General features: G+C 38.0%; 1 protein-coding gene across 2 annotated transcripts in view; it reads right to left on the bottom strand.

Annotated features, from left to right (window-relative positions):
* LARS2 (leucyl-tRNA synthetase 2, mitochondrial) overlaps nt 1-13,704 on the bottom strand; it is a 90,642-nt gene that overhangs the window by 17,027 nt on the left and 59,911 nt on the right. Inside the window, exons 15-19 of one of the 2 annotated variants that reach the window (XR_011048550.1) lie at nt 9,713-9,816; nt 8,353-8,535; nt 5,286-5,455; nt 4,243-4,320; nt 1,989-2,071 (exon numbers count right to left, since the gene is read on the bottom strand). Coding sequence is in view for 1 of the 2 variants with exons in the window: in XM_068405284.1 (XP_068261385.1) it covers nt 1,989-2,100; nt 4,243-4,320; nt 5,286-5,455; nt 8,353-8,535; nt 9,713-9,816 (647 nt within the window). In the remaining variant the exon portion in view is untranslated. Of the gene's footprint in view, nt 1-1,988; nt 2,101-4,242; nt 4,321-5,285; nt 5,456-8,352; nt 8,536-9,712; nt 9,817-13,704 lie in introns of both variants that reach the window. The other variant, XM_068405284.1, reaches the window with a different exon arrangement.

The following is a 13,704-nucleotide window of genomic DNA, read 5'->3' as shown; positions in this document are numbered from 1 at the left end:
AGGAAACTAAAGAGAGTATTTAGAAAGCTTAATTTTTATATTGAAATTATTTAAATTAAGAAAGCATCATCACCCATATGTACTAAAGTTTAAGAAATTGGTTATACCACAAGAGCAACAAGACTTGGTGGAACCAGAGTGCAATTCAAAACATGAGCTTGGGAAATCTTTCCCTAGACTATAGTTGGACATTTTTCACCAGAAATCCCAATCCCTGGACAGAATTGCTAGATGTTGGCTATTTCAAAAATATCGTCTTCTTGCCATAATACAGTAGTTAAATGTACATATATTCTCCTGATTAAATTATTTAATAACTTTGATGTAATGTAATGATGATCATGCTAAAAGAGATTGTAATTTTCATGTTTAGTCACAAAATTCTTCAGGCAATAACCACCCCACAATGTTTTTGTATGCTAGTCGCACTGAATTATAATGCACAGTCTTTGGACCACACAAGCAAAATTTTATCTTTAAATGCAGACAGAAGCTGAGGACAATACACTCCCAATTTTTATATGCTTCCTTTTCATTCTCACATCAGACAAAGATCCAGAAAATGTCCAGAGAAACATTCTCATTCTCCAGTTATTTTAGTAGCAAGAAAAGACTTCCTCCTCTGACATTGAAAATGTTACAGAATTAAGCTTTACGTTTTACAAGCTATGTTAATTAAGACATCCTAGTGTTCTTTGTCATTTTATCAAACATACTTGATAATTATGTATTCCCTAAAATGTACTCGAATCTCAAGTTCACAAGGCACTGTATGTGTAAGTAATTAGCCTGGACCTCTTCTGCCTCCATCTCAACCAACGCAGAAAACAAAGTCGTGGCAATTACTTCCATTTAAGTATGGTAGTACTTGATATTGCAAAATAATATTGACCAGAAGTAGCTTTTTCCAGATAGATCATGTCTGATGCTACTCTTTATGCTAAACAATTAAGCTTTTATGAAGACATCTTAAAAACATTGGAAACGAAAACACAGAAAAAAAACAAACCACTCTCCCTAATGTATCTTGCTGTTTCCAGAGTCTCTGCCCCTATGTTATTGCTTTGAACAAGAACAGCCTTTCTTCGGCAGTTAACATTATTACAGGGCCATGCACAGCTCTGAAATAGAAGCTATTAAGTAGCTCTGCTCTGTAAACACTTGAATGCAGAAAGTTTTAGGATGACTGTTGAGAATAGAAGTGTTAAAACAGCATCCAAAAGCTAACATTAGGTCCAAAACCACACAGCAATCTGTGGCCAGTCTTAATGCAGAATATATTCCTATCTTCCCACATATGTCTTGGGACTTCTCCCAATAAACCTTAAAGGCAACTGCTGAACTCTGGCATGCACATCCCTTATTTCAAAGGCTTTAACTGTAGCAGCACCACGCAACTTAGCCCACTTGGGATTCAGACCTCAAGGTTTACAGCTGTGACAGATCTTAAAAAAGACTTCCTGTCTACTGTTCCCACTCTCCGCGAGAGGTTAATATGCAGCATAAAGTCCCTCAGTCCCTGGAGAATTTTACAAGAGTAGGATTTTTATTGAAAAAATTTATTTAGTCTTTTTAGTATACAGCCCTCTGACATGTTCCTCTCTGCCTGAATTCCTGAAAGAAGGTATTTGTAATCCAAAGACTCTGAAACACTTGTTTGAAAAAGGGCTGTTTGTAGTGTCAGGTTCAGCTTTTAATACTTTACATACAGGAGCTGCTAGCAGCTGACATATGAATTCCTCATGCAAGTCCTGTCTTGAATTCTTCTTCCTTTCTCTGCCTAGTCTCAAGAAACCCACCTTCGTATGCAAAGGGAAAGAAACTAAGAGCAGTCAGATCTGGGAACACCACAAGTTTCAAGTTTGTTTAGGAACTATGACAGAAGGTGACAAGATAGATGCAGAATTGAGGGACAAGTGACACGTATTATGTTAACTTTTTGCCTTTTTTCCTGCAATAGCAATAAAAAGTGTATTTCTAAGAAATACCTTTCCACATCTCTGATGCAATGTGGGGAGCCATAGGTGCAACCATGATGCACAGTGTAGCCAAAGCATCTTCAAATTCTGCGCTGTGGAGAATAAGAGACCGAGAAGCTTGCTAAGCAAAAAGACAGAAGGAAAAGAAAATCAATTGTTAATATATATATTCTGCGGTGGGGTGGGGAAGTAGTTTAATTAGGAAGAAAATGCAGTAGTAAAACCTAAAATCAATGTCTATGCTCAGGACAGCGTAATTTCATAGTAAATTAGAAACTGATGAAAAATTGTGGAGAATTAAAGTTGCAACTCTTGGTCACAGAGTCCTCTCTAACACTCGGAAGCTAATCCCAAAGAGGCTGATCCTTTGGGGATCTGCTCTGGTACAGGAGTCAGAACACAGACTGTGTGGACAACCGTGGCCCTCAAAACCATTTTGTGTACTGCCACTTCTAGAAGTGCGATCTTCGATAAAATTAGCACTATTATCTGAGAAGAGGTGAAGTACTTGTGTAGAAGTACTGTGCTGAATCAGCCAAACTGTGCTGAATGCAGCATGGCTTTTGTTGGGACAAGGTTGAGTTGTATGGGATCTGAAAGTGGCTTAAGTAAAGCTGAATTTAGTGGTGAAGTGAGGTTTTAGAGATGAAGGAAGGTTTGGGAACGAAAAGTTCAGCACAGCCTTTTACAGTTTGATGTTCAGATTGCTCTACTAAAGTGTGCAGCTTCTCTAGTACAGAAAATTTTCCATTTCTTCCAAAAGGTGCTAGATCGATGAAATTTGAACCTTCATTCCTCTATTTATTGCACATTAATAGAAAAGATATAGCACTAAAAGTAGTCAGAGAAGCTTTTTCTTTGCTTTTTCTGAGTCAGAGAAATTACATCACATGGTAAGTTCAGCTTCCGCATTTATTTTTTAATTTGCTTCTCTAATGAAACAGCACAGAAAAATGTCGATACACGTCAGCTTATGAGAACTATTTGGTGGGTGTGATGAACACCCATTCCCATCTACTAGAAAAGTGTTCAAATCTAGTGATTTGTTTGACACAGACCACAAATATTATCAGATGGCATCTTCTTATCACTGATGATAATGAGGTCAGTGCAAACTAGATTTGAGTAAGTTTTAGTAACTACTACCTGTTTTCTATATTTAATCTTCACCCACCTCCCCACTTCCTCCTTTCAAATGGGACCGAAAGAGGAAGTGTCACTGTGCTATATGGAAATTGTTCTTGAAAGATACTGCACTGACTTCTTTGGTCAAGAAATATGTCAGTGGTCGAACATCTGGCTGTCCATAGAACACTGATTTTTATTTCTTTATTTATTTTTTAACATTCACTTCTCACCATCCACCAGCCCAAAATGCATATGAATCACTGAGTTGGAGATAAAGAACCGTGTGTCACCTTCCCAACACCACACAGTATCCCAGACTTATGTTATTTCAGTATAGTACTTGTGCATGCCCTGCTTAACTTTTCATTAAGTTCCTTGATTTTGCCAATAATCTCCTTGGAATTCATAACTTATAAAATGGTATTTCAACAAAGAAGCTGAAAAACCCAAATTTCAATTTGATTTCTGGTCTAGATCACATTACCATTATATGTCTGAAAAAATGCTCAACCAGATCTAAGAGTAGTAACAAAAATGAAGGTAAGATTTTATTATATTTGATCTATCATCACTGGCTGATAAACAACAATCTAAAAAAATGCTAAAGACAAGCTATTTTTATGCGTGCTTTAAAAAGGTGAATTTGCAAACTAGCAGACAGTTCAGTGGTGAAAGCTGTCTCTGAGGAATGTAAGATTATGTGTGATTTTCCTTGTAAAGAATAACTCTTTTCTTTAAATCAGGATGTTCGATAATTCTACAATGTACTGCTATACCTAGCTATCTATGCAACTTGTTTAAAAGCAAAAGAGAAGAAAGGACAGAGCCAAACAAAATGTATCCTTTGAAATTACAGGATGCAGGCGCAAACATCAGAACCGAGTTGCTCTAACACCGTCAAGCTCATCCTGCAAAACAATATATTTCAGGGTTACAGTGAGACTAGAACATGCTGCTTTTAAACCAAATAATTTCACCTAAGTCCATGAGGCTCTCGAGTTAGTAGCAATGGTAATGACTACAAATGACTTTTGGAATGCTGGACCTATAGTTTGGGTAGCTCCTGCTTTATATAAAAACTTACAGGAACGGGGTATGACAGAAAAAAAAACCTTCATTCATATCACATACTTACATGGAGTACGTTAGTGAGGCTCATCAGTCGAGAAATAGCTGCATTGAACAAATGATCCTTTGTGAAGTACTCTGTTACCTTGTATTAAAAGAAAAAGTCTATCACTAATTACTTAAGATACTCCATGTTTTAGAATTTTATCTCTTACATGAAAATCACTTTGGCATGCAAATATCATATATGCAACCACACGTGTGTATGGGGAAATAATAATCATAAAAATTCAGTTGACTAGCTCTCCCTCTGTTTCAGGATTTTAAAAGCTTCAATGCCAATTAGAACTGTGTATTAGTAATCACCCTTTATTTTCTTTAATAAAATATCTTCCCTTGGCCCTGCAAGAGGCCTTCATACTTGTAAATCCAGTTACACTGTTGACAGCTTGTCCATCCACACCAAGACTGTCATTCTAATGTCTGTTGAAACACTTGGAAGGTCCCTCACCACAGGATTTAAATCAGGAAAAGTTTTTATCCATAGGAAAATATTTTAAGTTAATTTTGCAGGTATTTATGTCTCCTTCTGCTAATTGAATTGACACTAATCACAGCATGAAACAACACATAAGAGATGAACAATCATTTCAGTAATTTTTTTTTCAGGATACGCTAATATATTTTCTCCAACAACTTTTTTTTTTTCATTCTATGTGAAACAGCAGGCATGATAATGAGGTGTGCAGCAAACAGATCAAAAGCTCTTCTTAGGGATAACCTGCCTAGCTCACCTATAGCTTTGCTACTGGAAATGGAGTTACTCCAAATCCAGATTGGTAATATTTTAATGCCATAACACTTCATCCTTTAAAGGAGGCACACAGCAGGGAAATTTTGCCAATCCAAATCTTACTATTTTTCAAGAGTTCTGTCCCATAAGATTTGTAGGTAAATAAAGTTACTTATACAGAGAATAATTCACTTTAAAATTACTTTATGAGCTACTCATCTGGGGAAAAAAACCTTTTGGCTCTGTAAGTCAAGCATATGGTTTTAGCATGAGCAGCAACTTATTTAGTCATATGCAAACTGTGTGTTTCTTTTAACCTCAGATATCACCAGATTCTTCTGCTCCCAGATCTTTCTGGCTTCCGTCTTCTCTTTCTTATTCAGAAGCCCAGGACTGGGCATGGTTCCTGAAGTCCTTGCTTCAATAAGTTTGGTTACAAGCATCCAGAGGCGCGTCTGCCATCTCTGAACACCTGGCATAGCATCAGCTGAGATTAACGAAAGATTGCAGAAACAAATTTCAGTTACAATGAATGGAATCCAAAAGTTTAAAGAAAAGCAGAAAGGAAACTGAATGCTAGTGTTAAGCTTTTTTTAAAAAAAAGCCTATACTTTACATTAAAAACATCAATGCAATTAAAAATGCCTTTACAAATAATGTTGGGTTGCCTTAATGGAAAAAAATCAGTAAGAAAAAACAAAAGTATTTTTCTGCAATGACGTTAAAATACACGTACAGCAAGAATATTTGCTAAATCTGTAAAATAACCGAATGCTACGTCAATGTTAGAATGCTCATCTTGTGTTTTAATGACTCAACAAAACAGTTCTACATGCTCTCATTTTTCAAACTCATGGAAGTATACAAACATACATATATACACACACATATGCACACACACATATTTTTTAAATTGAGAGGTTTCTTTTAAAATTTCATTTTAGAAATTACATATACTTTTGTTGCTACAGAGATGCTACCGCACTAGTGAGTATAGGCTCTGATCCTTGGTACCATCTCTGGACACAACTTAGTTTGGGGAGATTATAAAGCTGCTCACTCTGACCCTGCAGGCATCAGCCCTGCTCCACGGCTGCTCTAAGAATGTGGTTCTGCGACCTAGGGACCATGCTACAGAGAGGCCCCAAGCTACTGCCGCTCAGAGCCAGGTCGTCCATGTGGTGTGGTGCAGGGTCACTAGTGAAGGTATGGCTTGAGGTATGGCACTGATAGGTCTTTAGCTCTCTCTTCCAGATGTGTTGTGTTTCTACTAAGCTACACGGCACTACATCACACTGCATTGCACAGTATCAACATATCCTAAGATGTCCCCACTCACAAGAGATTCCAATTCTGCTCTGGCAACTGCACTTGAAAAGACTGCCAGGGCTGCTACTAAACTGGGAGAAGTAAAAGACATGTGACTAATACAAGTGGATTATCTGTCTGCACTAGATGAAAGACTTCCTGCACACCTGGGAACAGTAAAATACAACCTGATTGACTATGTCTGCACGATCCTCATGAACTCTCATAGGTGGGAATGGGAGTCTGAAGGTCTCCCCAAACTTTCCATCTCCTGTTCATACCAGAAGCATGTAGATCATCTAGACATGGTAGGCTTGGCATTATCCAGACTGTAGTAATGGTGTAATAAGCTGCTGGGTAAGTTTGATCACATCTGGTCCTGCATAGTCTGGAAGATTGCTTGCCCACACCAGGGGAGAGGGGGAGAGAATGACATCAGGCCCTGCCTACACGTCCACCACTGAAAAGACAAGGAATCTAGTCTAGAGGGCAATCCTCAAAAGGCTATCAAAACACATCCAGTGAAGAGAAGGATCATGGCAACTGAGAAACAGTATTTAATATTCTCAGAGTAAGACAGTTTTCTGTATTGGGTTTGCACGGCAAAGTTTTGGTACCGGAGGGAGCTATAGGGGTGGCTTCTGCGAGAAGCTGCTAGAAGCTTCCCCCGTGTCCGACAGAGCCAATGCTGGCCAAGGTCAAGCCCTAACATCTCCTTTTGTTCACGTTTTCCAAAACTCTCTTAACACTACATGACTCTGAAATCTTTCTTTGTATTTCTCAAGTGGTAAACAGGTTGGTTTGAATGATTAAATGCATTTTTGCTAGCATTATACCTGCACGTGCTTAGCTTTCTTAAAGAATGTTTAACCACCAAGCTCTAGTACACTTTGCAACTAAGATTTTGTACCCACAATTCTCATACTAATTTAGTTATTCCATTTTCAAGATGGAAAAATACAGCAAAAAGATTGTGTATCACTGAATTAGCTGCTTCAGAGGGAATTAGGTACTTGTGTACTGCTAGGGACACAGGAATTACAGCTTGATTCCAAGTGGTTGTTTTTTTTAAGACACATTACCTCTTCACATGCCTAGCGCTGTACTGTTATGATCAGATGATGACAGAAAGCCAACTGAGAAAAGCCATTTAAGCACATTCCTCCAGGACATACAACAGTGCAATAACATGTAAATAAACACATACGAATGTAAAGGGTAACAGATAGCAACTGAAATAATGCTTAGTGCAGGCTGAACTAAGTAGCAAGAAGCTAACACAAGAAAGAATGAAGAAATACACCTTTTTAAATCAGGCATGGAGTGTTTTATTAAAGCCTTATGCAACAAGAGGGCTAGATTTAAATGTATTCATAAGACTACATTAAAATGTATGAACCACAGTAGATAAAAGAAATCAGTATCTGTCAGTATGACAAATTGCATGATGGCAGTAAATAAGTGTGTAGGAGGGTAAATCTTATCTTATTCAACAACTAAGCTCATAAAAATGTCATGGGTATACAAATATTAGTTACTAGGAACTCTGATTATCTTCTAATGAGATTCTTCTGAGAGGTATTTCATGGTCCAGCTTACAAAAGCGCTTGCATACATGTCTAAATAAATGGAAATAATAAATAATTGCAAAGTTTTAGCTGTAATCTGGTATGATTAAAAAAAAAAATCTTAAATGAAGAAAAAAATCTTTAAAAATCTTTTTCAGTTAATTAATCATAGCTAATAAAACAATAAGAGAATGAGGTCCAGGTTTGCACTATTATTTCGGAAGAAAATACCACTTGAGAAGTACTTTTCATACACGCTTTTAGCTTGAAAGAGGTAAGCTGCTTGCAGTAATCTTGCAAGCCTGCCTCTCAGTGACAGCTTTGTGACCCCCTCTCTTTTGAAAGAAGCAAACAATAAAACCTGCTCATTATACTTATTTGATTCAATTGTTCCAAAATTTGGGCATCAAGAACTGTATTAATTTTGTGTTTAATATGTAACACACTAAAAAAAAAAAAACAAACCAACAAACCAAACAAACCAAACAACAGAAACAATTTGACTTACTTTTAGCATCCCACAAAATATCTTGTTCTGGAGGAGCAGCAAACAGAATGTAAAGACGTAGGGTGTCAATGCCATACTCTCTCACTAATTCTTCAGGGTCTATTCCATTGTGCTTAGATTTGCTCATTTTTTCCCAAGCAACTTGGAGCTTCTCACCAGTTTTTAGGTAAACTGGTTCAGTTCCTAAATATTAAGACATACACAAAATATTAAAACAAATTTTGCTCACTTGTAATAGCAATTAATTTTGTTCCGTAAGCACAAGAAGAAACAACTATTTCTAGTGGCTTTTGTTTTTCTGGTTTCCAAACAGTTTAAAGAGGAAAACCCATTGTATATGTAATAACCCTTTTCCCTCCCCAAATTTTTCCTACTTTCTGTTTTATCACAATTAATATCCCAACGCTTTCATTGCATCATGACAAAGTCTCTTTCTACTGTTTGGAAGCTGTATCTGGCACTCATCCTCTGTGCTCCCTTGACAGCCCCTGAGCTTTAAGTGTTATTATAACCATTATATTTAAAACCTCCTAGATCGGTGCACTGATTTGGTACAATTTTGACAATTGTTAGCTTTTAGAAACACCAGATTTCAATTCCTAGGTTTCAGTTCCAGTAAGTTACCGTGACAAGAACCTGCCTTCTGCTGCATGAACTTACAGATGGAAAGGGGCATTTATACCGATAAAGGGGCAACCGAGCGAAAACACCTGCTATGGAAAAGCCCTAACTTTTCTGGAAGAAAACAGGATAGCAGACAGTGGTAAATGTACATTTTAACTGGTTTGTGTGAAGGAGAAAAACAGTGAAAATAAGGTTGCATGAGAGGAATGCATAAGGGAGGCAAATACAACCAAGACGCTCTTGTTGCTACAGCTCCCCAAACAAGGGCTGCTGCTCCAGCTTCTGCGGTGAAGGCACTGGAAAGAGCTTGAGAAACAGCACTTTTTTCTATATCTGTGTTACATTCCGAATAGCTACTGAATACACCAACGTGTGTGTTAGCTTTGCCGTGGTGTTTCCGTGTTTTCTGTTTGCTGGGACTACCAGTTCCATTCAGCAAGTTGCTGAGCACTGTCTTAACAAAGTGACTTCTGGTCCTTTGGACTACACTGGAGCTAAAATAACACCATAGCACTGTTTCTGTGCTTGGATGCAAATAAAAGCTGCTGGATTAATAGGGTCTCTGTGCAATTAGAGTGGATATGAATCCAAAATTCACAGAAGTTGCTCTCAAGTTTAAATATTACAAGGATTCATTTTCTCTTCCAAATTTTCCCAGCACTGAGACTTGTACACCAAAGCAGTCCCTGACTTTCTGGATGCATCTGTGCTGGTTTTCCCATGCAGTCTCTCTTACCAGTGAGATCAACCGCCTCTCTCTTCAAACACTGGCCTGTTGTTGTTAGTCTGAAAGTCTGATTCTTGATAAGACCTTGAACCAAGAGCTTATGGAAAGGCTCCCTAAGGATGGAAGGAAAAAGAAACTTGTCTGTTGAAAAGAGCTGTCAAAAGCATACTTTATGATAAGCCTCAGGTGTTGAGCCAATCAGGCACAATTATTTAATGAAACAAGAATTTCAAGTTGACTATACATAAATGGGTGTCACCTTAGAAAGAGTACTTTGTGCATTTATTCATGGTGGCTGGCTGGCAAGTATAAGTAATTATTTGTATTCTGCACACATTCTTGCATCCTGATTTAGTACTGAGTTATTCTAATGTCACTTTTCAAATTAGCATATGGATAATACACAAAAGTTTCTTGGCCAACTGTGCAACTTCGCTAACTTCAAGCTAAATCCCCATTTGTAAAAGCATTCAAGTACCTGGCCTCACTGTCTTACAAATATTTAGTTCTAGCTTTTTGAACAAATCAAAATCTCGCTGCATGTTTCTTTCTATAAACAGAGAAGACAGTTTCTCTAACATAAGCACTTACATGCCTTGTCCCTTTATAGAACTTGCCATGAAGATCTAGGTGTAAGAAAAAAGTACACTAGAAAAATGGCAATGCTGGAAAGTTCACATCAGTGGATCAATTTTTTAGCATCTTGAACATTAAAATTTTACTTTTCTATCAAAATCTATATCAGGGAGAGTAATCTCACATCAAATGTGTGTATGATAGAGCTAAAAAGAGCCCTGAAAGGACCAAAGCTAAGGGCAGGGGTGTACTCAGCAAGAAATAAACTCTAAGTAAACACTGCCATGGTTGATGGATACATTATTGCTGCCACCTCCTTTAATGATCTTGCATTTCTAATTCATCGGGTCAGATGTCTGTCATTGTTTTCACTGAAAAAAAGAAAAGAAAATTAATCTCTAGAGGTTTGGTCCCCACTTGACAGGTCAGGAAAGCAAGGCAGTACTAACAGGAACCCCAAGAATGCTTGGGGCCAGGGAGGTGTGGAGCCCAGAAGGCATACACAGTCTGGGGAGTCTTCTCATGGAATCCTCTGACACAAAGACACTGGTGACCATCATTTTGGAGGACATGCTAATCAGTGCTGGTTACTACTGGCTTGCACCTCCTAATGCTAACATGTGTGCTCAACATTAAGCAATCTGAATCCTCTCCACTTCCACCTAACAAAGCCCCACATATTTACCAAAACAAATTATATAAAAAGGATGCATCACTTATATTTACATATTTTTCAAAAGCTAGAATAAATCCATCCATCTAAAGCAGTAAAAATAGGCTTCCACATTTTATTTCACATGTACAAAAAAGTCAGAATCCAAAACACTACTCACTTTTATGAAGTCAGTAGTATTTTACATTACTAGGCAATATAAATTATATGACAATTTATCTCATTATTTAAACCACTGATTTATTTAATAATATAGTTAAAGTATTATTATATTATATAACAATTATGCATGTTTTAACTGTATTAAAGCACATATCTTCCAACTACTACTCTTTAAACCCTTCTGGCGACTCAGAAGTAAGGAGATATTTGAAAGAAAAGCTTTAAACTGGGAGAGAGAAAGCAACAGGCTTCATACTTTATCTTCAACATATTTGTATCTGAACACGAGTTTCCTTCCTTGCATATTTTGTATACTTCTAAATATTGTGCAAGTACCAGCACATACTGTATCATTCAGTCACCAAGCAGCACTAGTCTCTACCATGCTACCTGGTTTTATCAACAATGCTAAGTTAAGAGTAGCAATTCAAGCATACCTATATTTTTCTAAGCAATATTACATAGGTTGCCTGAAAAATCCTGTTGTTTAGAAATAAATTAAAGGAGCTTAAGGAGATGACAACTGAAGTAAAATTTAGACAGTACAAACAAGAAAAAGTATTTTGAAAATAGGAGGTAATAATTATCTTAAATCTCAAATAATTATTTCAAATTATCCAAGTGAATTAGAAGATGAAAATCAGGAACAAAAACCTTGTAATCCTATCAACAAATGGTGTAAAAACGCTTCAGGAGATAACAGCTCAGGATAAGTAATGTAAGACATTACACCAAGGAAAAAATAAAAAGACTTTCCCCCCTGCTACCATTCAGACTTCAGTCTGGTTAAGATCTCAAACAGTTATTAAAATAGCTACACTTGCTGCTATCTAAAATAAAGCTAACGAGGTAGCCAGAACATCCAAATTGGGTCTCTCCACTGGAAGTGATTTTTCAAGGAACACTTATTTTAATAACAGAGTTAGTTCAGATCATACGCCAAGTTACTAAAAGCTGAATGCAGGAATGAGCATTTCTTATTTTTGTTTATGCTGACAGAGGCTACAAAAATGCAATACAAAATACATTACCAAGTATGGGGAAAAAAACCCCACGTGTTCCTAGTGGGAGACAGCAGGAGCATGGAGACATGCCCAAAATGAGAAAGCCAGAGCCTAACACACACAGGGCTCAGAAACAAATTGAGCCCGTACTGAATTTCTTCTGAAGTGCACAATGATTTTGCCAGTGTTGTGGTGGCTCCATCACATGGTCACATGCAAAGTTACACTTTAATTTACATTAATAAAACCTTCCCCTTTGAAGAAAGCGATGTGTTTCTTGGCTGCGGAAGGGGACTGCCAAGATGCCTCAGCACATCAGGTGTGATGCAATTCTGATCTAAGTACTGCAGCACCCACTCATTGCCTGGCATCATGAACACCTCCTGAACCACACTGCTGGGAACCACTGAAACTCAGCTATGTTTGGACAGACAGACACTTCTGGCACAGTAAGCAAAGAGGTGGCTTGAGTTTCTTTGGATGCTCGATCACATTTCAAGTTATAAGGATGCTGGAACGGGATATGCCTTCACCTGCCCATAAGTCTCTCTGTGCCCGTGCTGGAGTATGGGCACTGTGGCCTCAGTTGTGTGCAGCTTTTGATCGTTTTGTACATCAGATGGGACCCCACCTGTGAAGTCAGCTTGACACCTTCGAGAAGGATCAGCTGTGCTAGCCATGAAGTGTGTAATCCATGCTTTTCCTTTCAGTAACGTTGATATACAGGTTCACTTCTATGACAGACCAATCTCTCTATATAGGAGCACACAATGGACGGAGGGGCAAGTGTGACTGACAGATCAGGAACTCCTGCTCAGTGCCACATCCTCAGGCTCCTCACTCTGCTCCATGCAAGATGACCCGGCTGGAAGGACTCTGTGGAGCCTTCAACAGTGATAAACAGTGGACTCAGAAGAAGGGATAGCCCTAGCAAGGGAGCTCACTGTATATATTTGCATCCCACACTTCTAGAGGGGCTGAGAGAACCCAACGCTGTGCCCTAGAGTCAAGACAAGACCTTGGTCTGTCACTGGCAGCTGAATTCAGGTGCTTGTGAAACCTGCAGTTAGATCTATCTGCAACAATCCAGCAATCCTGTAGAAGGCCAGAAGTGACTGGGGGATGTGGGAGCTGATCATTTTAGGCAGAAAAAAGATCAAAAACAATGTTCAACGTTCAGATTTTATACAGTCAATAGCTGAGTGCTTTCACTTAAAAATCAACGCTAGCGATAAAGTCCCTAATGGACACACAGAAGCTCTAACATCCTTCCTTTACAGAATAAGCTATTTCTGTCACACATGTATCTTTTGTTCTGTAATGCAGCTATGTAAAAATAGTGCCTTCTTACTTAACAGATTTGCTCTCTATTACAGGCAAATCTGCTGACTTAATGGCAACAATAAACTTTTTTATTGCTTCATAATTCTTCAGAGAGAGTGTGCTAGATTCCATTTACAATTATTCATCAGACAGAACTGATTACTAAAGTCTAGGGAAGAGCCAAATTCTGTGTCACTTGTACTTGCAATAATATAGTTGAGCAGGTGTAACTGAGGGTGTCAGCACACACTCACCATGGTGGA

The sequence above is a fragment of the Nyctibius grandis genome, chromosome 7 (assembly GCF_013368605.1).
Source record: "Nyctibius grandis isolate bNycGra1 chromosome 7, bNycGra1.pri, whole genome shotgun sequence".
Lineage (NCBI taxonomy): Eukaryota > Metazoa > Chordata > Aves > Nyctibiiformes > Nyctibiidae > Nyctibius > Nyctibius grandis.
This window is presented reverse-complemented; position numbering and strand designations above follow the sequence as displayed.